This window comes from Somniosus microcephalus, chromosome 5 (assembly GCF_052327205.1).
Source record: "Somniosus microcephalus isolate GS21.2 chromosome 5, FLI_Smic_1.0, whole genome shotgun sequence".
Classification (NCBI taxonomy): Eukaryota; Metazoa; Chordata; class Chondrichthyes; order Squaliformes; family Somniosidae; genus Somniosus; species Somniosus microcephalus.
Genome location: NC_140991.1, coordinates 40,582,919 through 40,608,901, shown reverse-complemented (window position 1 = coordinate 40,608,901; position 25,983 = coordinate 40,582,919). Strand labels below are relative to the sequence as shown.

The 25,983-nt window shown below is 44.8% G+C and overlaps 1 protein-coding gene across 2 annotated transcripts in view; it reads left to right on the top strand.

Annotated features, from left to right (window-relative positions):
* ptprn2 (protein tyrosine phosphatase receptor type N2) overlaps positions 1 to 25,983 on the top strand; it is a 1,093,281-nt gene that overhangs the window by 501,826 nt on the left and 565,472 nt on the right. For both annotated transcript variants that reach the window (XM_085987555.1, XM_085987557.1), the window contains exon 10: positions 617 to 703. In XM_085987555.1, coding sequence (XP_085843681.1) covers positions 617 to 703 — 87 coding nt within the window. The remainder of the gene's footprint in view (positions 1 to 616; positions 704 to 25,983) is intronic.

Here is a 25,983-nt window from a genome sequence, read left to right as displayed (position 1 = left end):
AGCAAGTGAGAATGGAACAATTAACCTGTGAAAATTCGAAAATGTCAGAACCTACTTCCCCTGCCAGAATAGTTTAGCATTATAAACATCCTGAACAAAACACATCCCTAAATAAACTCATTTATATGGACATGATCATAATAGATTGAGGGGAGGTACTTGTAAAAGGAGCTGGTTTAAAAGAAAGAAATGTTGCGGTATAACAACTGTATAAACTAGAGCGATACCCTTCAGCAAAAGATTTATTTGTAGAATTAATATTTTAAATAGGGCTAAGTCCCACGCATGATATTAAGACTCAATAATTAGTAAGTGCAATACAAATATTTTCAGTTTTTAATAAGCAATGGCTGACTGTTAATGTATTGTACCTCTTATAACTATTCTATTTATATCTAATTGTTTATTTGATTGGTGGAGAATTTGGGTTATTCATCATACCTTAAGCACCACCTGATCCCAATTCCCTTGCTATTAGCCATGCAGTGTGACAGGAATATAATGTGTTGCTGCTTGCAGTCTCTCATGGTCAAAGGTGACGACACAGTTGGGACCTTTAGCTCAGCAGCTATTAATGAACTCTATTATTGATGCTGTATTTCCCCCCCCCCAACAGCCCCCTGAGTGCAGAGAAAGGACTGAAGTTAATGGAAGATTTGGCACATCTTCTGAAGCTGCAGTTGAGCCTCTTCCGTGATGTCAGGTATGTATTCTATCTCTTACATCATTGTAGAGGGTATGTGTACTATTAATGCTTCTGCAGGATATCTGAGCAATGTGGTGTGTGTGGAAGCGGTAATAAAGAATCTAGAATCAATCTGAGAAAATGCTCGTTTGGCCCGTGAAGCTTCTTCAATCTGACGGTTTGGCACTCAGGCATATTTCCCATTCCTCAATTCAGCTTCATCATTTTGGCCCATCAGAACTCTGTTTAACTCAGTTTTGAAAGCATTCACAGAGTCTGTGTCCACTGTGTCAGCTGGCAGCATGTTGTGTTGCTTAATACTCCTTTGGGAGCAACAAAAAAAACCTTTTTGAACTTCAGCACGGCTCCCAATTCCTTTGTTTTGGAAACACGTCCTTTAGTCTGCTTTGCATCCTCCACCAAATGCTTTTCTTCCACCTCCATCCTAGCGTAACAACCGTTCACCTTACAGTGACGCTAATGTTCTTCACACCAGCATTCATTACTTTACACTTTATCTGCATTTAATGCCAATCGGCAATCAATCATCTGCTAAAATGTTTCAGATCCCGCTGAATAATTAATATCTGCCTTCACAACACATTACACAGCTCGACACAAATCTGTGTCGGTAGCAGTTCTGCTTATGGTTCTCTTATTTAAATCATTTATGTATATTGTGACAAGTATCTGTCCAAGCACCAATCCCCAGAGGACTCTGCTTGTGACATCTTCCAGCTGGAATAACATCCATTTGCAATTCTCTCCCGTTTTCTATTATTTGATCTACACTGCCTTCCCCATATTCCCATGAACCAAGACCATTGCTGGCAGCCTCCCATGACTTCCAATCGAAAAGAAAATCAGGCGGTGTTTAAAGCAGGCCGCCGACTCGCTATCGCCCGCTTTGCGCTACTGCTGAAGACCAATTTCAGCCCTGTGGTGTTCTGCTCATAAATCGCTCTCGCGTTTCAGTCAATCACCACTTTTATAGAATATCCTGGACTGTGCCCCTCATAAATACTCTCTAGTAGTTTTACTGCTGCTGATGTTAAATTAGTCAGTGTATCATCTCCATAGCTGTGTCTCTGCTGGATTAAAATAAAAGTTACTGGTTCCACATTCACTGCTTTCATCAGTTATCTCTCCAAGCTCCTGAGTATTGGTGCCAGGAACATCTGCTTGTGTACGCAGTTACATGTCTCCTTGTGTTGTCCTGACACCCTTCTTAATGATTTCACAGCTGTCGGAAAATATTATTTCAGAAGTGCTTTTGTCTGAAATGTACATAAGCTGAGTGTTTATGCATTTTGAATGAAAGCAGATCTAAAAACACAGCGCACATATGTTTAAAGATTTATTATAAATTTCAGTCTGATGGATCAGACCGTTACAAATATTTGTAATTTTTTAAAATTTAGTTGAGAGGCCAAGGTAAAGGGCTAAAGTCCATAATGCGGGACAGCACCAAGGTGAAACGAATAAGAGAGAAGCTGGGATAAATTAAGAAGTAGCATTCAGATGACTCCAAATGAGATTGTAGGAGGAGGGGAATACCGAGGGACATATTTTTTTTAATTTGAACATTGATCAATTAGAGACTGACTGTTAAGTTACAATGCAAGGTGGATGGGATAACTACTGAAACCTAGATATTCCTGATTAATTGCTTCCTCCATTTTTTCCAACCAATCCCTAGATATTGTCCCATTACCATCTCCTTTTGCCTTGCACCATCATCCCTTTTGTCTTTTAATCTCTCCTGCCTTCCATCCTATCACAGACCTTCCCTTTTGTTCTTTCCTCTCCTCTCCCCTTTCCCCCGCACTTGCTTAAAAATCTGTTACATCTCTAACTTTTTCCAGTTCTGACGAAGGGTCATCGTCCTGAAACGTTAACTCTGTTTCTCTCTCCACAGATGCTGCCTGACCTGCTGAGTATTTCCAGCGTTTTCTGTTTTTATTTCAGATTTCCAGCATCCGCAGTATTTTGCTTTTGTCCTAGATATTGCTGGTCTGATTATAGTCACAGATACCAAGAAGGAGAAGAAGAAATGTTAGCAGTGCTATTTATTTTTTGCCACAACATTACACTTTAGCAGGAGTTGCACTATATCAGAGGGCTGATTTTCTGCCGTGGAACCCCGCCCAACACCCACTCTATTGGGAAATCGTGGGTATTCTCATCCATTAACTTTAATTTTTAAAAAAGACTTGCAGCTAAATAGCATTTTTCATGACCTCAGGTGTCCCAAAGTGCTTTACAGCCAATGAAGTACTTTTGAATTGTAGTCACTGTTGAAATGCGGCAGCCAAATTGCACACAGCAAGCTCCCACAAACAATGACCAGATAATCTGTTTTAATGATGTTGGTTCAGGGATAAATATTGGCCTGGACCCCGGAGAGAACGCCCCTGCTCTTCTTCGAAATCATTTACATCCACCTGAGAGGGCAGAGGGGGCCTCGGTTTAACGTCTCATCTGAAAGACGGCACCTCTGACAGTGCATCACTCCCTCAGTACTGCACTAGAGTGTCAGCCTAGACTTTGTGCTCAAGTCTCTCTGGAGTGGGACTTGAACCCACAACCTTCAGACTCAGGCGAGCGTGCTACCCACTGAGCCATGGCTGACACTAATGGGCGGAAAATTGAGGGCAGTACACTTGCAATCCCCTGATATTTGTGGCCTGTGCCTTGTCCTTGGGGAGCGAAGCTCAGTGGGGGGTAATTTTGACTTTGAATGATAGTGTAAAGTGGGCGATAGCGATTGGGCAGTCTGTTTTACTCGCCGCCGGATTTTCTTTTCCGTTGAAGTCAGTGAAAATAAAAATCGGGAGAAATGTAAAACGGGCTCAATTAACCCCCATTAAGTTTTGAGTCAAATTTGCGTTCTGTATAAGATAATAAAGAAACGTGAGCCAACTTTTACAAAGGCAGCATGAAGACGAACTCAAAAGTCAGAGGGAAAATGACATGTTGCAGGAAGTAAAATGAATTGTATCAGATGCTTTGTGTAATGACAGCAGAATACTGTAGAAAGAGGAACTGTTGAGAAAGGTCGGAGGGATAGATTTTCTCCCTAGCCCATTAGTGCAATGATGGTACCGAACAAATTGTACCAACTGTGCCAGGAATAGAGATGAGATTTATCTTTGCTCAATGCCCACCCTAATGGTAATAGATGCTCCAAGTGTGCAAGGAAGGTCATGGTAATTCTCAAGAAGTTTTGCCCTTTTGCAGTATAACGTGCAACGAAAGACCAGATGAGAACTGCTTTTATTTTGATTGAAGAAGCAGGTCTATTAAAGTTGAAAATATTTCTCAGGAAAGAAAGATCTCGAAAATGCTCGTTCCCAGTGCCTGTGCTTTACGGTAACATGCATACCCCGGTTGGTACGAATCTCAAAATGGCAGACAATGGATAGAGGAGCTCTGCTTCTGCACCGTTTCCTTGTTTAAGTTTTTTTAAATTGATGGCGAGCGCTGTACGTGCACGTGGGGCCAGACGGAGGTCAAAATACAAGTTCAGTCCTCCAGCTGCAACACAATTGCCAACCGTGTGCTGGGGACATTGATCGCACCATTTAAAGGTAAAATTGTGCCAAACGACATTTTGCAGAGAATGAACTGAGAACTAAGCCGAGAAATAGGGAGGTAAAACTGTCAACATTAATAGACTTGTCCCAGTAAAGAGCGCTCAATTAAATGCATTGCAACTGGAGGCACTAGTCTCTATGGAGATCAACCTGTGGAAGAGCAGCATTGAGATTTTATACTTGAAGTTTCACTGTAACAGGAATATTGTTCTATTCCAGCTGCAAGTTGAAGTTAGTTGGGACATTGGAAATTTTTTCCCTTTAAATGGAAGTTTACTATAATCAAGTTAGCCACCATGTGCCAGTTGTGACTCAGTGGGTAGCGCAATTGCTTCTGGGTCAGAAGGTTTTAAGTCGCACTCCAGAGACTTGAGCACATAATCCAGGCTGACACTCCAGTGCAGCGCTGAGCGAGTGCTGCACTGTCGGAGGAGCCGTCTTTTGGGTGAGACGTTGAACCGAGGCCCCGTCTGCCCTCTCAGGTGGATGTAAAGGATCCCATGGCACTATTCAAAGAAGAGCAGGGGAGTTCTTCCCCCGGTATCCTGGCCAATATTTATCCCTCAACCAACGTCACTAAAAACAAATGATCATTAATCTAATTGCTGTTTGTGGGACCTTGCTGTGTGCAATGTTGGCTGCCGCGTTACCTCCATTACAACAGCGACTACTCTTCAAAAGTACTCAATTGGCTGTAAAGCGCTTTGGGACATCCAGAGGTTGTGAAAGGCGCTATAGAAATGCAAGTTTCTTTCTTCATCGTATGTGTAATGTGGAAAACACTGCTGCAGCTAATAGAACTGTGAGGAAAAAGTTATATTAAAATAGTGATATTAGCAGCTGAAAAGAAACTCAGTTCAAGTGTTTGTCGGAACAATCAACCATTTCGACTGGACTGAGAATAGCCAGACGCAGCCAAGCAGTGCTTTCTGGAGATGCTCGAACACATGTTGCCTCCTTTAACCAGTTGTCTGCATTAAATTGGCAGTGCTGGTGGAGAGTTCAGTTCTGAGTCTGAGCAGTGTCTAGAGAGCCACAAAGGAGCAGAAAGTCAAGGAAGAGGCTCAAACAGCGGCGGAAACTGTTGTTGCTTTTATACTGTCCTTTTAATTCGCATTCTGAGAGCCCCTGGCGCCCGTAAGCCGGCCCCCGCTGCTAACGTTGTAAAATCCAGTTTGTCGCTGTTAAATACATTTCCCGGAGCCCGGTGGGACCCGGGTCTACTGGTCTGCCAGCTTAATGGCACAAACCCCCGGGAGCTGGCTCTGAGACTCCAGGCTCCTGGAATCCTGAATGAAAATAACGACAGCAGCATGTGACTGAACTGTAATAATGGACTATGCCTGGAAGTCCAGCAGTGAAGTGAGGAAGGCAGCTGATTACAAGACGCTGCCTGCGGCCTCATCCTTCTAAGTGACCTGCCTATCCTCAGTCCCCTGCTTGAGGAGACACAGTCATGCTCTACGACTTAATCGGTTCGCATTGTTTTCGTGTTTCATAGTGATGGCCTTGAACCAATACTATTTTCACACCAAAACATTTTATTTATTCACGAATTCAGAAGAACTTCCCAAATATGTTATTAATTTTCAAATGTTATTTGATTTTTGATTTTTTTTTGCATTTTTGATTTACCTCCTCGAGTAATTCGTGGAGGAAGGTGTAATAATATCTATGTAACAGTGCATTGCTTTCTTTTAACCTGCCTATCTTTAGCTCACTCCAGTACAGTATGGGTAGTTTGCCTTTTACCTTTACATTTAATCTGAGTTTTGGGAGAGCAACATCATAGAAGCATACAGCACAGAAGGAGTCCATTCATCCCATTGTTCCTGTGTCGGCTGTTTGAAAGAACTATCCAGTTAGTCCCACTACTTTGCTGTTTCCCCATAGCCATGCAAATGTTTCCACTTCAAGTATTTATCCAATTCCCTTTTGAATGTTACTATTGAATCTGCTTCCACCACCCTTTCAGGCAGTGCAGTCCAGATCATAACAACAGCCTGCGTAAAACAAATTCTCCTAATCTCGCCTCTGGTTCTTTCGTCAATTACAGGAAACTTTGGTTTATCCGGAGGTTAACTGTCCGGAATGCTCGAGCCACCGGCAAAAATCAGGAGCCGTTTCGTTAGGTTTTTTTTCTTTTCGTTGCTTTTTTTTCACCAGTCAGGCTCTGCAAGGTCTTGCTGAAGCTGTTGCTAAGCTACAGAGACGCTTGCAAGGTACGGCCGACTGTTTAGAAGCTGTTGCTAAGCAACAGGGTTTGTTGCCAGATACGGAGCTCAAAATCTCTATGTTTCAACATTAGCACTGGTTTGTCCGGCAGTTTTGATGGGACGGCAACAGCTCGGTCCCGTCGGTGCCAGATAGCACAAAGTTTCCTGTACCTTAAGTCTGTGTCCTCTGGTTACCGACCCTTCTGCTACTGGAAACAGTTTCTCCTTATTTACTATTATCAAAACCCTTCATGATTTTGAACACCAAACTGACTGTTGTGTACCAGTTGTTTGTGTATAGTCCTTTTTTTTGTCAGCTTGGTTCAGTTGTGAGCTTTTTCACTTACCTCCGAAGGTTTCAAGCCGCACTCCAGGCCTTGAGCACGTGATGTAGGCTGACACTTCAGGGCGATACTGAGCGAGTGTTGCATTGTTAATGATCCTAGGAAATGTTAAAATGAAATGACTGCCTGTTCATATGGTTCGGGCAGATCTTCAAGGCCCCTTGGCACTATTTGAAGAATAGGAAGTGCTCCTGATGTATGAGCCAACATTCCTCCCGCTATCAAAACAAAATTAGCTGACCATTCATCTCACTGCAGTCTGTGGGATTTTGCTGTGTGCAGATTGATTGCCACTTTTTCCTACATAACAATAGTTACTCCAATTCAAATTGATTTATTGGATAGGAAGCACTTTGTGACATTTATGAGAGACGAGATATACAATAAGTGAAAGCCTTTTTTCCTCTTTGTGGAAGCAAAGAAGGATGTAAGATTTTCTTTTTCTTAGCATTTTTCCCTTGAGAAATGATGAGCCTGGAGTGAAAAAACAATTGGAACGGAGCAAGCCTGGAAGTTGAATCTGACGCACTAAGCCAGCTCAGTATGTTTCTCTCTGAGTATAGGAGGAGATTGCAGCTGGGAATTCAGTCCATTTGCTTTCGTCTGACTGCAGAAAAATTGACCATTGGTGTAGTGTCCGTGTGTAGATAAAGACACTGAAGACAGGAGTTGGTTCATAGGTATTTACTAAGCAAGTCTGGGGGGGGTCTAAAGGATATACACAATACACAGGCTTATATAGCCCAAGTGGCAATTACTGGCATTACGCACACCTGGGGCTCTTAAAGGCACATACACCACCATTGCTCTTAAAGGCACATACACCACAATTCCTCCCCTTCTAGCTAACTAGTACATCATATTTTAAGTAATTATTAATTAAATGTTATATGCAAAATAAGATACATTGCTGTATTAATTAATTATAAGTTAGTCTCTCAGGAGGCTTCCTGACTCGGTCCGGATAACGCCCCGGGGGTGTAGTAGTTTCTGGTGCTTTAGTAGGTTCTTCTGGCAAGGCTGATTCGGCTTGAATGCCAGTGTCGGGTTCATCGGGTTCCAGTCTCACCGGATCGGAGGTAGATATGGGTATATCTACTTCATCGTTAGATGTATAGAGTGGTGGTGTAGGTTGTCCCTTTTCGGATGACTTGATGATTTGGTCAGCATGGCGTCTTATTATGCTTTCTCCGATGTCCACGGTATACATCAGTGGTCCTAGTCGTGTGCAGATAGTTCCAGGCTGCCATTTCTCGGTACGGTAGTCCCGGGCCAAAACCAGTTGGCCTATCTGGAAGGTCCTAGTTGGCTTTTCATTCATGCCCTGAAACTGCCGGTTCTCCACGTCCCTTCGGATGTTGGGCTTGACCAAATCCAGCCGGCATCTTAGGTTTCTATTGTAGAACATCATGGCGGGAGTTTGGTTAGTAACCATATGTGTTGCATTCCTATATGCAAATAAGAAGTTATCCACCTTGTGCTGAAGTTTTATGTCTTCATTACTCATGGCCTTGATGGCCTTCTTGAAGGTCTGGACAAACCTTTCAGCCAATCCATTGGTGGCGGGATGGTATGGGGCGGACGTGTAGTGCTTTACCCCATTGTTCTTTAAGAACTTTCTGAATTCTTCGGACACAAATTGCGGTCCATTATCAGAACATATCTGTTCCGGCAGCCCATTCCTGGCAAATATGGTCCTTAATACTGTGATGGTTTTTTCCGTGGTGGTGGAGGACATCTTTATTACCTCCGGCCACTTGGAGTGTGCATCAACTGCGATTAAGAACATTGAGTCCATAAATGGACCAGCAAAGTCGATGTGCACCCTTTGCCAGGGAGATGAGGGCCACTCCCATGGATGTAGAGGGGCTTGTGGTGGAGCGTTTTGGACCTTCTGGCATCCTAGGCAGCTCTTGGTCATTTCTTCGATGTCTCCATCGATACCTGGCCACCATACAAACGCCCTAGCTAGGTTCTTCATTTTCACTCCACCCAGATGCCCCTCGTGAAGCTCCTTTAGCACTTTATCCTGGAGTTTGGGTGGAATCACCACTCTGGATCCACACATCAAGGTTCCTCGGCACACTGACAGCTGTTCTCTTCTTTGCGAGAATGCTGGCAACAGTGGCTCGCCATGTGCTGGCCATCCCTTCACTGTTAAATCGTAGACCCGTGAGAGAGTAGGGTCATTTCTTGTCTCCCTTTCAATGGCAGAATTTGTCACCGGTAGACATTCCACTATGGTAGAGTGGAATATCTCTACTGGGTCTACTGTAGGTGCCTCTTCTATCGTTGGCAACGGTAGGCGCGATAAACCGTCAGCATTCCCATGCTGTTTTGACCCTTTGTATTCAATGTTGTATTGGTGTGCCCCTAGAAAAAGGGACCACCTCTGTAGTCTTTGTGCCGTCATAATGGGGACACCTTTTTTAGGGTTGAATATGGAGATGAGGGGTTGATGGTCAGTCAGCAAGGTAAATTTTTGTCCGTGTAGGTAATGGTTGAATTTCTTCACTCCCCATACCAGGCTGAGTGCTTCCCTGTCTATTTGGGCATAGTTACGCTCAGCTGAGTTTAATGAGCGTGACGCAAAAGCTATCGGCCGTTCTGAGCCATCAGGGAATCTATGGGATAATACCGCTCCTATGCCGTAAGGGGATGCATCGCACGCCAGTCTGATTGGTAGTGATGGGTTGTAATGAGCCAAAACTTTCTCGGATGTGATTAAGTCTTTACATTTATGGAAGGCACGTTTACAGTCTTCGTTCCATTTCCAAATCACTCCTGTTTGCAGAAGATCATTAAGAGGGTGTAGAATAGTTGATAAGTTCGGTAAAAATTTATGATAGTAATTTATTAATCCCAGGAATGACCTTAATTGTGAAACATTTTCAGGTGCTGGGGCTTTTATAACTGCTTCAATTTTTTCAGGTAACTTATGCAACCCTTCCTTATTAATTATGTGGCCACAATATGATATCTGATTTTGGAAAAATTCGCACTTGGGGCGATTTGCTCGTAGGCCCCGTTCTTTCAGCCTAGTGAGCACCTGCTCCAAATTGGCAAGGTGCTCGTTGTCGTTTTCTCCTGTTATAAGGATGTCATCTAGGTAGCATTGAGTCCCCGGAATCCCTTGCAGGACTTGCTCCATAGCTCTTTGCCAGATAGCTGGAGCTGATGCTACTCCAAAAACCAGTCGATTGTACTGGTACAGGCCTTTGTGTGTGTTTATTGTGAGATACTTTTTAGAGGTCTCCTCAACCTCCATCTGTAGATATGCCTGTGCCAAGTCAATTTTTGTGAAACGTTTCCCTCCGGATAGTGAGGCGAAAATATCTTCTATCCTCGGAAGAGGATACTGTACCGTGTGAAGGACTGGGTTTACAGTCACCTTAAAGTCCCCACAGATGCGAATTTTTCTCTGTTCCTCAGAGTTATTTTTCAATGCTTTTTTCATGACTGGAACGATGGGTGTTGCCCATTCGCTCCAATCTACTTTGGATAATACGCCTGCCTTTTCCAAATTTTCCAGCTCTGCCTCGACTGCCGGACGTATTGCGTATGGCACCGGTCTTGCCTTAAAAAATTTGGGAATTGCTGCATCTTCCACTTTTATTGAGGCGGTGATGCCTTTCAAGGTTCCTAGTTTCTCTTGAAACACTTCTTTGGCGTTGGCCAAGATGTCTTTTAATCGTTCAGGTATGATGTCATCATTGTTTTTTTCCTTACTGGTCACCGTCAGTGCCTGAATGGAGTGCCAGTCTAAACATATCTTCCTTATCCATTCACGTCCCAACAACGGTGGACCACCATCTTGTAGAATGTATAAATACAACTTTTGTATTTCTTTGCCGTTGTATACCACAGGCACCCTTATTTTTCCTTTGGGGTAGACTTTCTGCCCCGTATATGTTTTTAAGATAATGGATGTGTCTTTTAGAGGTATATGCGAAAATAGCCTCTCGTAATCTCGTCGATTTATCACGGTTAGAGCTGATCCTGTATCTAGCTCCATTTTAACTGGGGACCCTGCTATTGTGAGGGTAACCCAAATGGTTTGGTAATCTTCATTGGCAATTACATTGTGTAATTTGAGAGAGCTTAGTCTCTTGTTCCCAGAGTCGCTATCGCTCTTCTGGTCTTTGGAGCTACTGTCCGTCATCATTTGTACCTTTCTGTGCTTTTCCTTATTGATTCTTTTCCCGTTAGTGGATTTTTTATTTTCAGATCGGCATACACGTGGAATGTGTCCTATCTTTCCGCATCGCTTGCATACTTTTTCTTTGAACCAGCAATCCCTCTGGTCATGGTTGGATCTGCCGCAGCGATAACATCTCTTGAAACCCCGTGTCATTTCATGGGTGCCGAAGTCCTGTGGCCTTTGCTCTATCTTTGCCACTCCTATTGCACTGAATGCCTTGTCCAGTGTTAAATCTTTTCTAGAAGATACCTTCTTTTGTGTTTCTACACTTAGGGGATCGCAGATGAATTTGTCTTGCAGAGAATCTGCCAGTCCTGCCTCGAATTGGCAGTGTAGGGTATCAACAATCTCTTCAAAATTCTTGTCCATCGGTTCGGCTGGAGTGATTAAGTTGCGTAACAGCTTGTATGTTTCTGCGCCCATTAGATCCAGAAGAACTGAAGCTTTTTTTTCATCTTCTATTCCATTTGCGGTGCAAAACACCTCCACTCTTTCTACATATGTGGTCCAATCCTCTATCTTGTTATCAAAAACATCAATATTGCCAAAGTTAGGCTCTGTTTCGTTATGAAAAGCATCAATATTGCCAGACTTAGGCATTTCAAAAAAAAGATATGTCGCTTCCCGCGCTTTTTTTTTCTCTGTAGCAAAGATATGGCGCTTCCCGCGCTGCCCCGCCGCTGCTACCGATAACAACGCTGTTTTACTGTGGTTTCCGTTTATTCACTGTTGGAGACTCGTTCCCGACGGAGGTCTAAATGCTGACCTGCTTGCCGCACCGGCCGTCTCCCGAGTGCACCCTCCCAGTCCGTTATTGCTTGCCTCCGATTTCACTGCTTGTCTCAGCTGTAGAGCCCGCCGCTGGAGCCCCAGCCTGACGCCCAGGAAGGATTAGCGCAGTACCTGCCACCAGCTTGGCCAGCTGGTGAAACCACAGTTTCTATTACTTCCTTGAGTCTTCTGGACGCTGGAGGAATCGATGTCCTTGAGTGCTGCCGAATTGCAGGTAAGTCCGTTTCCACTTCGTCGCCACTGTAGTGTCCGTGTGTAGATAAAGACACTGAAGACAGGAGTTGGTTCATAGGTATTTACTAAGCAAGTCTGGGGGGGGGGTCTAAAGGATATACACAATACACAGGCTTATATAGCCCAAGTGGCAATTACTGGCATTACGCACACCTGGGGCTCTTAAAGGCACATACACCACCATTGCTCTTAAAGGCACATACACCACAATTGGCAGTCGCCAGCACTCGAGTGAGAGGCCGAAACACCTTTGAAGTAGCCCTCAGTAGTGTGGGTGAGAATGGAGCTGAACCTGAAACGTGAGCTGACGTGAATTTGACCAGGTCAGCCATATTCTAACTGATGCAGGTGTGGGTTGGACCTGATCTGATGTTGGTAACAAGTTTCAATTGGTGAAGATTCAGGAGTGCAGAATTATCATTCACTATAAGGGCAGCACGGTGGCATAGTGGTTAGCACTGTTGCCTCACAGCGCCAGGGACCCAGGTTCGAATCCGGCCTCGGGCGACTGTCTGTGTGGAGTTTGCACATTCTCCCCGTGTTTGCGTGGGTTTTCTCCGGGTGCTCCGGTTTCCTCCCACAGTCCAAAGATGTGCGGGTTAGGTTGATTGGCTGTGATAAATTGACCCTTAGTGTTAGGGGGATTAAATACATGGGGTTACGGGGATAGGGTGGGATATGTGTTGGTGTAGGGGTTACGGGGATCGGGTGGGATATGTGTCGGTGCAGGCTCGATGGGCCGAAATGGCCTCTATCTGCACTGTGGGGTTATGTGATTATGTGATATGTGATATAATCGACAAAGAATTAATTGAGTCCCCCCCAAAAAAAGTTATTGCTTTTCAGCAAGCGAGCTTTTTTCTACCTCTCGTAGAAAGCGGTCATTGTGTGGGGAGGTGACCCAGCACCACAGACTGTATGACGGGGCCACTCCATCCCGATCGGCTTTTCTTTCCCAAACATAAATTTGCATGAGAATGTAGACCTGTCATATATCAGCGCATCACTCACTTGGTTCTTGCCTGATTCTTAAAAGCCTTTTTAAATTGCATCTTCCTCAAGAGGATGTTGAAACGTTTGGGTATTAGATGATTCATGCCCACCTTAAAATCAGAGTTCTTGTGATGCTCCAATCCTTTGTTGCTGTAATCTGAATATCTAATAAGATGTTCACAAGTGCCCACAATGTGAGGTATCATTTGTATTCTTTAGCCTGTTAAAATTGAAAAAGGCTGTTTGGAGTATTAACTGACTGATTTTAGTATACACACGCAGAATCACACAGAAACCCCACAGTGCAGATAGAGGCCATTTCGGCCCATCGAGCCTGCACCGACACATATCCCACCCGATCCCCGTAACCCCTACACCAACACATATCCCACCCTATCCCTGTAACCCCACGTATCTAATCCCCCTAACACTAAGGGTCAATTTATCATAGCCAATCATCCTTTATCATAGCCAATCATAGCTGTGAGTTAGCATGGTGATGTACCTCTAATAGATTTATTACATCTTCAAAAGTATCAAGGTGAGCTACATGAAACACCATCTTTGTTAAGATCATCTTGGACAAAAGCATTACTTAAAATAGATCTTTTATGTATCCTGCATGTATAATTTTATTGCAAGAGATACTGGTTAAATTTATGGGGGGCTTTTGTTCGGCAAGTGTAGCATTTTATTGTAATGGGTGATTTTCTTTTAACTCAAGTTGAATATAACAGAGACTCAAAAAGATTTTTTTTCCCTCTCCACCCACCTTGTGAAAATGTCGATTGCACAGGGCTGGAATTCTCATGAGACTAATTGTTTTTTTTAAAGACGTGGGCAGTGTTGTGGGGTTTTAGTAGCCCTCAGTTCATACTTAGCTCGTACTAAACTGCAGGGCTTTTACATTGTGTAGAGCTTTCAGCTGGCTGGACTTATCTGAGGCTGAAGACTTCACCCTGGGACATCAGTGTCCCTGTTGCCTTATACTAGTAACTAGCTCATGTTACTCTTTCTTTTCTTCATGTCCCCATATAATTCTTCAAATCCTTAATTTGAGCATTTGGACCAGTTCCAGACATGTGCCTGCTGCACCATACTGCACTGGTGGACTTCCCCAAAGCCATAATTATCAACTGCTGGTCAAAACACTGCATTTATATAACAACAATAACTTGTATTTATATAGCACCTTTAACACAGTAAAACGTCCCAAGGCGCTTCACATGAGCATTCAGTCAAAATTTGACAACGAGCCTACATAAGGAGATATCAGGACAGGTTACCAAATGCTTGGTCAAAGAGATAGGGGGAAATATTTGGTAGGTTAGCACCTCCCGTTAGCGCCTACAGAGGGCGGTAACAGGGCGTTGATGCAGTAGCGCCAGGGCGAGGCAAATCCAGCGCCGCACGGCAAATCCAGCCCCCCCCCCCCCCCTGTTGCGCCACCGGTACAAGGTACCGCCGGGGACTTCAATGCCAGGCAGGTTGTGACATCAGTAACCATGCAACGCTCACTGGGCGCCCGATCTGCAAAATTCATTGTCGCCACTTATCTTTGCGCCTCGGCCAGACAGCGACAGTGAGAGCAGGCGCACAGCTGACGAAAGCTGGCTCCAGCGACGTTATTTAAAGGCATCAGCAGTAATCATTCCCAGCTGTCAGGGCAGGTTAGTTTAGTGGCTTCTGATCAGTTTCAGTCAGTGGAGCAGTTTGTATGAGTAATTTCAAGCTTCTTTTTTATCAGCAGTTTTCTGGCAAGTGCAAAGTGGCTACATTTATTGTTCAAAGATTCAAACTGCTGCACTTGGTAACATTAATGGGGGCTGTACTGGCATGTCACCTCGCCCGCCAGGATCTACGGTGGAGGGAGCGTAGGCAGCCAGAAATACAGGAACATGTGTGCAGAGGGATGAGGAGGGACATCAGGGCTCTCAGCAGGAGGCCTTACCCTCTGAGGGTATTCCGACAGCACTTCTCCTACCTTCAATTAAGCGAGGAGCAGCGTATTAGACAGCTTCGCATCACCAAGGTGGTGGTCACAGAACTCTGCCACCTCCTCCAAACAGACCTCCAGCTTCACAGCAGAATGACTTAAACCTCAGATCCCTTTTGCTCACCACATGCCCATCATACCATCACTGTGTCATGCTGTGTCACAGCATCCTCCTGGGTGCAAAGGTGAAATGAGAGAGACCACAAAATATTGCAAACTCCATTAATAAATTTATGCATAAACATATCACACATATCACATTCATTCTAATAGCTAATGACCATTGTGCCTGCCATAGTTAAATAGCTGTCATTGTGTGCAAGGCGTGAGATGTGGGTGAGTGTTGGTGGGTAGAGATTGTTGGTGGGTGAGTGCTGGGGGTGTGGTGCTTGGGCAGTGTGTGAAGCTTGTGGTACAGAAGGTGGTGTGTAACATTTGTTGAAGCATTCAATCACCCTGACCACCCGATTGAGGTGGATCTGCCATGAGCACACCTGCTTCAGTCCTCAGGCTCTTTCTCCTTGTTGTGCTTCTTGCTGAGGCAGCTGCAGAGCCAGCAATGCTGAGAATGAGGTGCTGCAGTATCAATGAACCTCCCCTTTAAGTACTGGGAAAAGCCTGTGGCAATGATAAGTTGAGATTAGACTGCACCCGATATTGGTCCACCCTTTGAGTGTAACGCCACTGAGCTAGGCCTTTAAGACTTGATTTAGTGCTCCAATCAGTTCTTTGAGCAGTGAGAATGACTTTTGCGTGCAGTCTAAAGCATTAGCGCCTGGCGCTAATTCTCAAACTTTTCTAAAGATACCACCCATTCCTGGGCCATAATGAATTTCTAGCCCATAGGTTTTATGGAGCGTCTTAGAGGAGGGGAGAGAGGTAGAGAGGCAGCAAGGTTTAGGGAGGGAATTTCAGAGCTTAGAGCCTAGGCAGCTGAAGGCACGGCTGTTTAATGATGGAGTGATGTTAATATAGTAAAACATCCCTAGGCGCTTGATATATGAGCTGAATCTAACGCAGCATCCAAGTAGAAAGGTTGAGGGAGAAATTTGGTTGGTTAGCGCTTCCAGTTAGCGCCTGTGGGGGGCGCTAACGGGGCGCTAAGGTGTTAGTGACCGGGAAGGGTGAAAGCAACAACGCCCGTGAACTTCACTGCCGGTAACTCTTACCGCCTGGGCCTGTAGTGCCTCGCGGATCGTGATGTCATAAAGTGCGCAGCGCCCTGTCATCACCCTGGATGTGAAATTACCTCCCGCCCCCCTGCTGTATCGCCGGGCGTGAACAACAGCAGGAAGAGGAGGCGCCGTCAACTCGGCTGGCCACTTGGGGTGCGCTAGTTAAAGGCAATGGTTTTCAGGTAGGCCAAACTTTATTATTTGCAGCAGTCTGGTGCCTGCTCACAGTTTTTGATGTTTCATTGCTGCAAGATGTCCGAGCCCTCCACTTCGTGAGAGTGTTTGGGGCTGTAATGGCAGTCGCCCAGGTTGCCTTGCAATGCAGAACTGCCGACAAGTAGGTTGTGCACCATCATTGGCCCTTCCCTTTAAGTGAGGGAAGCAGCCTCTGATGCCGTTAGCGATGCGCTCCAAATTGTTCTGCGCTCTGCCGCTACCGCCCCGCTCTCGGACTTGAGCGCCCTAAGAGAAGTGGAGCGCTAAAGCTGAATTTCCCGACAGGAGAGAATCATTAGCGCCTGGCGCTACTTTTTCTACTTTTCAAAAGTTAGCACCCCAAACGGGGCCCAACGGAATTTCTAGCCCGTTATCTTTTGAGAATTCTTCAAGACCTATTGGCCGTCCACCTTTTGTAGTGGCACATAATGCCAATCTAGTAATGTTACATCTTTGTTCCATCTCTGCAGTGTTTGAAGATTATTGATTGTGTCTGTGGCTGCGCTGCAGCACTGACGTAGAACAGAGTCTCACTCCACTTCATTCGGAAGTCAGGTCAGCTCCCCCCCACTCCACCCGCCTCAACCCCTCCCCCGACTTTGGATCTACACTAAGACTTTATTGCACAATGAAAGCGTGTCGCAGTGGTGCTGCAGCTGTAGCGGAAATGCAGCCTTAGTCTCGACGTAAATTAGTTTATCTGCTCAAGTTGGTTGACAGTTCTCAAGGATACAGCTCTTGTTTATTTTTGTACTAAATCAACGGTCGTGTGATATGTGTGCAATAAAATGTCTTATTAGACCAGAGGATTAAAAATTCACAGTCTCACAGTCCTGAGGCAACCAGTAATACCTCCGTGCAAGGGAAGTGTGACTGATCATTAGCCCTTTAATGGAAGAAGAACATGGCCTTTACAAGCAGGCAAACTGTATTTCGGGACAATGTGCAGTCTAGTATTCTTGCTGATATTTCTACTCAACGTGCGAGGACAAAATAATGATGCCGGCTTTAAGAAACCCTTGTAAAATGGCCTGTGAAGTGAAACTTTAAAGAATATTACTCTAGTTTTGTATTTCCTGCTGTGGCAGAATGTCACAGTAGTATAATTGTGAAGTGGCTTGTCTGATATTTCCAACTCACTTCTTAAGATGCCATGATCAGACATACCGCTTACTGGTAAAGTGCGACCAATTAGCCAATAACCTTTCACTAGATCTATTTAACAGCGCTAGCTGTTTTAGATCAGTTCCTTTTGTTCAGTGATTCATTGCCAGTCTTGAAATCATGCACGTCTTGCGCAGATTTTTTTTAACCACCTAAATAAATGCACAGTGCGGCAAACATAAATTGTTGAATAGCTTGTGTTACAACCATAAGTGAATCCAAAATTGGGATTGTTGTAAATTGTTTTTGGATTGATGGAAGGAGAGTCTAGTTTGAATATTTTAGGGGAAGACGCAACAGTAATGAAACAGTTATGGGTGCACAGAAATACGACATTTGGCAAGTCAACTGCAACCAAAGGGAATACATTTGCCAAAGGGGGAAGTAGTATCAAGTATCAAGGATACAGCAGGCCACTGCAAGATACTTCATTGCAGCTACAAATATTCTATGAGGAGGAAATTAAATTTAATGTGATAGCGCTACCTTTTTTGCATTAACACTATTAAAATCAAATGGGAATGAGGCATGGATATTTCCGTATTTGTAATACCTGACACTAAGCGTTATGATACTAACTTCAAGGACGATCTTAAAAATGTTCTTCATAAGATATGGGCCTCAATTAAAAAAATCTCATCCTTGTTTTCAAATCCCTCTACGACCTCGCCCCTCCCTATCTCTGTAACCTCCTCCAGCCTTACATCCCTCTGAGATCTCTGCGCTCCTCCAATTCTGGCCTTTTGCGCATCCCCGATTTTTTTTCGCTCCTTCAGCTGCCTAGGCCCTAAGCTCTAGAATTCCCTCACTAAACCTTTCTGCTCTCTACCTCTCTCTCCTTTAAGACACTCCTTAAAACCTGCCTCATTGACACCTGTCCTAATGTCTCATGTGGCTCTGTGCCAAATGTTGTTTGATAATCGCTCCTGTGAAGCGCCTTATAAATACAAGTTGTTGTTATAGTGTGTTCAACACTTGATGAATTGAGCTCAATTGATTGGTGAATGGAATAAGGCGGAGGGTCCTTATAAAAGATTTTTAAAATGTATACATTTGTGGCTGTACATGACTCAGGCTTGGTCATGTTTGCTATGATGGCCATTATGTACAAAAGCTTGAGAGGCCCTGAAACACATCAATGCACAATCATTAAAGACTATAGAAGGATGAGTGAGATGGGCCTAATTTGGCCTCAGCTTTGTGGCTTGGAGTGCTCAAAAAGCAGTCCATGGTTTAGATCTAGTCTGCTACTGCAATTCTCGCAGACTACAAGTCCATGTTTGGGCCCAGGGCTGTTCGTGTTCTTTGATTTCCTCCTGCTCCCATTCCCCTCCGTTCCTTCTCTGCCCAGCTTGGATTGGCTTTTTCTGTGTTCACATCCTACGGGTAGTTGTGCTGTAAGCAAGAGAAACTAATCCAAAGTCAGGGCGTGAATCAGTGACCACAGACGCGAGAGGCAATGCGCAGATGCTGTGGAGAAAGGGAGTTTGGGGTCAGAGAATGGGAGTATTTGGGACAGAGAATTAAAAGAGGAAGCTTGAGGACTGAGAACAGGAGAGAGGACAGAGATGAGGATAGAGGAGCCATCAGGTAGGTGTGTGTGTGTGTGTGTGTGTGTGTAATCTGAAAGCTGTTGATCATGTTTAACTGAAAAATCTAAAGATTGCATGAAGCCCACAGATGCTTCATTGTCGCCTGTACCTGAGGTATTGCTGTGGATGCCCTGAATGCAGGAAACATTCTATAACTGAAACAAACATTAAATTCTCCTCCCTCCCCATACCCCATGGCAGGTTTCTGTACTGGCCCCTAGTGAGTGTAAAGGACACTTAAATTTCATTAACGTGGCTACTTGTGGTCTGAGCCAGTAGTTCTTTATCCTTATTAACTTAGAAACATGTACTGAGTGTCTCAATTGCCACAAAATTGGGTGTCAGGATTTGTGTCACCTCGTTCAACCCTTATCAAAAAAAATGTTTGGGATTTTAAAATTATGCAGTTTCATAAAAAAAAAGCCCTTCATCTCCTAAGTTGTAAATTATCAGTATTTGCTTCTCTCCTCAAATCAAGTCTAAACTGATGTGTATACAATTTGCATGCACACACACACACATGTATATACATATATAATATATATATATGTGTGTGTGTGTGTATGCAAGTATATCAATTAGCAGGATTATTTTGAGAAGTAGAGAGAGGTTCAGAACCAAAATGAACCCTCTGTGAAATCTCTAAAGATCAACACATAAGCGAGTGCCCTTGGAGGGAATCATGATTTTTTCATAACAGAAGACATCTGAGAGAATATATTGTCATCACATCATAGCCTTTAGGTTGGTAACAGAAGACCTTGAATACATTTATTCTCTAGAGACATTTTAATAATACATTTAAGATAAAAATATTAGGTATTCAAAGATGGGCAATTTTTTTTTTAAAAAATTGGATCATTAGGGGTTGCTGCATTCTGTGACATTTTTTCAAAAAAAACAATTTGTGAACACAAGTGGCTTTTGATGGGACAAAGAAAATAATGGGTATTGCTGGGAGCTGCTGAATATAGCATGTTGTGTTTGACTTAACCTTATGGCCAGCGCAAATCTAATTAAACAAGATGGCTCCTGGGTGGCATACACTCCTCTTCCTCTTGTGAGGTTGTTATCCTGTTTTCCCCAGGTCTTTACAGATATGCATATTTAAATGGAAAAGCTATCAAACTTTCAGTGGCCTCCATCAGTCTTTTTCCATTAGCCACTGCATTCCTGAAAGCAGCGATTCGCGCTCTGGTACCAGCCCACAGGCGGCCGCCCAGCAACCTGTGTACCCAAGTGGCCATTCTCCACCTCGTTACTTGTAAATGGGGACTATCGCAATCAAGCCTGCTTGCTACCATTCCACAAAATGCATTTTACAGCAGGCCTCACTGGACAGTGATTGGGTGGGGTGGGAGTGGGGGTTAGATTTCCAACCAGCCGTGTCCAGCCAGCGGGCTGGAGGATCGCCGTCCGATATTACCGCTACCACATGGGGGTGACTGGCATAGATGCATTTAAGGGGAAGCTAGATAAGCACATGGGGGAGAACGGAATAGAAGACTATGCTGATGAGGTGAGATGAACAGGGGTGGGAGGAGGCTCGTGCGGCATATATACACCGGCACGGACCAGTTGGGCCAATTGGCTTGTTTCTGAGCTGTAAATTTCATGTAATTCTATGAAAGCGAGCACCCCCAGGCAGCCCGCTGGCTCCACCCCCCCCCCCTGCCCTCACTGCCCCTCACAACATCAGGCCTGCAAAATGATAGGTGCAGGGGTGGGGGGTCCGTTCTCAAGAGGGAGTGGAAGGGAATGCAGCATGGAAAAGTGCAGTGTTTTGCATGTGGGTAGGGAGAGTGCTGAACATATAGAAACACAGAAAAATAGGAGCAGGAGTAGACCATCTGGCCCTTCGAGCCTGCTCCGCCATTCAACACGACCATGGCTGATCCTCTATCTCAATACCATATTCCCCCTCTCTCCCCATACCCCTTGATGCCTTTTGAGTCTAGAAATCTATCTATCTCCTTCTTAAATATATTCAGTGACTTGGTCTCCACAGCCTTCTGTGGTAGACAATTCCACAGGTTCACCACCCTCTGAGTGAAGAAATTTCTCCTCATCTCAGTCCTAAATGTCCTACCCCGTATCCTGAGACTGTGACCCCTTGTTCTAGACCCCCCTAGCCAGGGGAAACATCCTCCCTGCATCCAGTCTGTCTCGCCCTGTCAGAATTTTATACATTTCAAATACGTTTCATGGGTACTGGGAGGAGCGCTTCTGCTATACCCGGGCCCCATGGATGGTGGAAGCAGATTCAATAGTAACTTTCAAAAGGGGCTTGAATATGTACTTGAAAAGGAAAAAATTGCAGGGTTATGGACAAAGAGCAGGGGAGTGGGACTATTCAGACAGCTCTTTCAAAGACCCGGCAGAGGCACGATGGGCCGATTGCCTCCTTCTGTGCTGTAAGAGTTCAGTGGGACCTTCCTAACCAGTGAGTTCCATACCAGACACCACATGGTACTTTTTAACCATTGCGCCATGATTTTTTTTTTGTTTTGCATAATATTATCTCCAAACACAGTGCACAAGCCATCCATCACCATCGTAACACTTCAGAACAAAGGAGATAAACAGGTGGGGGGGATTGAAAGTTGCTTTCCTGGAGTTGAAATCAATTATGCTGCTTTGAAAGCTCCATCTTATATTACACTCAGTACAAATCATTCTGCCTTCAAACAGTGTCATGGTTTCCAGTCACTTAGAATCGGGAGACTTCAAAGGTAGCATAAGGATGACGATCTATTTAATATTTACCGAAGAAAATAGATAGAGAGCTTGTTCTACTTGATTTGGATTTGAGCAATCAACTGATGTGTATATTGTAGCAGAAATTCTATAAAGAAAACTTTGTGGGCTGTGAAGGTGGAGTGGGGGAGGAAATGACTGAAGGTCGATCAAAATCTGAATAGTAACTTCATATCAGGTTAAATTGTATAGATATAGATTGAGATTTTGAGATGTACCACTTGTGATTATATTTTTTGTTATTCGTTCCTGGGATCTGGGCGTCGCTGGCAAGGCCAGCATTTATTGCCCATCCCTAATTGCCCTTGAGAAGGTGGTGGTGAGCTGCCTTCTTGACCTGCTGCAGTCCATGTGTGAAGGTGCTCCCACAGTGCTGTTAGGGAGGGAATTCCAGGATTTTGACCCAGCGACGATGAAGGATCAGCGATATACTTCTAAGTAAGAATGGTGTGTGGCTTGGAGGGGAACTTGGAGGTGGTGGTGCTCCCACGTGCCTGCTGCCCTTGTCTTTCTAGGTGGGAAGAGGTTGCGGGTTTTGAGGTGCTGCCGAAGAAGCCTCGGCGGGTTGCTGCAGGACTAAAAACAGTGGAAGCCCTAGAGGAGTATAGAAAGTGCAGGGGGGGGGTACTTAAAAAAGAAATTAGGAGAGCGAAGAGGGGGCATGAAAAAACACTGGCGGGCAAAATAAAAGAAAATCCCAAGGTGTTTTATAAGTATTGACGTAATAAAACTCACTACGCACTTGGTTTGAGTATAAAGCAAGGCTTTAATCAACTTGTTTCAAAACATGGAGGTCTAGTTGTACTTCACTAGTTCCTGTCTTACAAAATGTCCCTGGGCAAGCTGGGCCCACGCCCGAGTATTTATACTCCTTGGACAGTGCCACCAGCTGGTCGTCCAGTGTTATTTCATGAGTCGTTTCTTCATGATGATGAGATTTATAACAAGTATATTAAGGGCAAGAGGATAACCAGGGAACGAGTAGGGCCCATTAGGGACCAAAGTGGCAATCTGTGTGTAGAGCCGGAAGATGTAGGTGAGGTTTTAAATGAATATTTCGCATCTGTGTTCACTATGGAGAAGGACGACGTAGGCATAGAAATCAGGCAGGGGGATTGTGATATACTTGAACAAATTAGCATTGAGAGGGAGGAGATACTAGCGGTTTTAGCGGGCTTAAAAGTGGATAAATCCCCAGGCCCAGATGAGATGTATCCCAGGCTGCTCTGTGAGGTAAGGGAAGAGATTGCAGGGGCTCTGACACAAATTTTCAGAACCTCTCTGGCCACAGGGGAGGTGCCAGAGGACTGGAGAACAGCTAACGTAGGACCATTATTCAAGAAGGGTAGTAGGGATAAACCAGGGAATTACAGGCCAGTGAGCCTAACATCAGTGGTAGGGAAATTATTGGAAAAAATTCTGAGGGACAGAATTAGTCTCCATTTGTAGAGGCAAGGATTAATCAAGGATAGTCAACATGGCTTTGTCAGGGGGAGATCATGTCTAACCAATTTGATTGAATTTTTCGAGGGGGTGACTAGGTGTGTGGATGAGGGTAGTGCAGTTGATGTAGTCTACATGGACTTCAGTAAGGCTTCTGACAAAGTCCCGCATGGGAGACTGGTCAAGAAGGTATGAGCCCATGGGATCCAGGGCAATTTGGCACATTGGATCCAAAATTGGCTTAGTGGCAGGAGGCAGAGGGTGATGGTCGAAGGTTGTTTTTGTAACTGGAAGCCTGTGTCCAGTGGTGTACTGCAGGGATCGGTGCTGGGTCCCTTGCTGTTTGTAGTGTACATTAATGATTTAGATACGAATGTAGGAGGTATGATCAGTAAGTTCGCAGATGACACAAAAATTGGTGGAGTGGTAAATAGCGAGGAGGGAAGCCTCAGGCTACAGGACGATATAGACGGGTTGGTCAGATGGGCAGAACAGTGGCAAATGGAATTTAACCCTGAAAAGTGTGAGGTGATGCATTTTGGGAGGACTAACAAGGCAAGTGAATACACAATGAATGGTAGGACATAGAAACATAGAAGAAACATAGAAGATAGGAGCAGGAGTAGGCCATTCGGCCCCTCGAGCCTGCTCCGTCATTCAATGAGATCATGGCTGATCATCCAAATTCAGTACCCTGTACCCTTAGGACCCTAGGAAGGACAGAGGATCAGAGGGACCTTGGTGTGCACGTACATAGATCCCTGAAGGCAGCAGGGCAGGTACATAAGGTGGTTAAAAAGGCATATGGGATACTTGCCTTCATTAGCCGAGGCATAGGATATAAGAGCAGGGAGGTTATGATGAAGCTGTGCAAAATGCTAGTTAGGCCACAGCTGGAGTACTGTGTGCAGTTCTGGTCGCCACACTATAGGAAGGATGTGATTACATTGGAGATGGTGCAGAGGAGATTCACCAGGATGTTACCTGGGCTGGAGCATTTCAGCTATGAAGAGAGACTGGACAGGCTGGGATTGTTTTCCTTAGAGCAGAGAAGGCTGAGGGGGGACATGATTGAGGTGTACAAAATTATGAGGGGCACAGATAGGGTAGATAGAAAGGAACTTTTCCCCTTAGTAGAGGGGTCAATAACCAGGGGGCATAGTTTCACAGTAAGGGGCAGGAGGTTTAGAGGGGATTTGAGGAAAATCTTTTTCACCCAGAGGGTGGTTAGAATCTGGAACTCACTGCCTGAAAGGGTGGTAGAGGCAGGAACCCTCACAACATTCAAGAAGCATTTAGATGAGCACTTGAAATGCCATAGCATACAAGGCTACGGACCAAGTGCTGGAAAATGGGATTAGAATAGACACAGCTTGATGGCCGGCGCAGACACGATGTGCCGAAGGGCCTCTTTCTGTGCTGTATAACTCTATGACTCTATCTTGTAGATGGTACACACTGCAGCCACGGTGCGCCGGTGGTGGTGGGAGTGAATGTTTAAGGTGGTGGATGGGGTGCCAATCCAGCGGGCTGCTTTGTCCTGGATGGTGTCGAGCTTCTTGAGTGTTGTTGGAGCTGAACTCATCTAGACAAGTGGAGAGTATTCCATCACACTCATGATGTTGATTCTACCCATTATAGTGAATGAATCATAAGCGCTGAAGCTAAAAATCACCCATCCAGTTGCAATGGTGACCTTAGCAGTTGGTGATAATCTTGCCAAATTTATCATGAAGTTATATATATAGACCAGCAAAGATCCCATAAGGCTGAAGCTTTGAAGCCGGGCTGCCGATTCTTAGCGCGCAGTTCTCCTGCAGTGTAAACCGCCTTGGCAGCACTGGACTTGCCATCAGTATTATTCCCCTCTGTGTATCCTGTGCTTGCCTGTAAGAGGCTGCCGGCAGACAGTGTCAGCCGTGGCTCAGTTAGCAGCGCTCTCACCTCGGAGCCAGAAGGTTGTGCGTTCAAGTCCCACTCCAGTGACTTGAGCACATAATCCAGGCTGACACTCCAGTGCAGTACTGAGGGAGTGCTGCACCATTGGAGGTGCCGTCTTTCAGATGAGATGTTGAGCCGAGGCCCTGTCTGCCCTCTCAGGTGGATGTGAAAGATCTCACAACTCTATTCGAAGTAGAGCAGGGGAGTTCTCACTAGTGTCCTGGCCAATGTTTAACCCTCAACCAACAGCTAAAAAACAGATCACCTGGCCACTTATCACATTGCTGTTTGTGGATTGGCTGCCTTATTTCCTACAGTACAAGAGTGACTGCACTTCAAAATACTTCATTGGCTGTATAGCGCTTTGGGATAGTGTGAGGTCGTGAAAGGCGCTGTATAAATGCAAGTTTTGTTTAATGGGGCTGATTTTCCTAACAGGGGCCGCTGACAGAGAACCTCGCTTGCCAAGAACGCGCATCAGGAAATCACAAACGGGATCCCTGCTATTTTTTGTCCATTTTAATGAATGGTTCATGTGGGAAAATTGGGCCACAAATGAAAACAGAGGAGACGATGCGAGGAAATGATTTCGGCAATCGGGTGGGGGTAATTATAACCTAACTGGTGAAACGCACGGG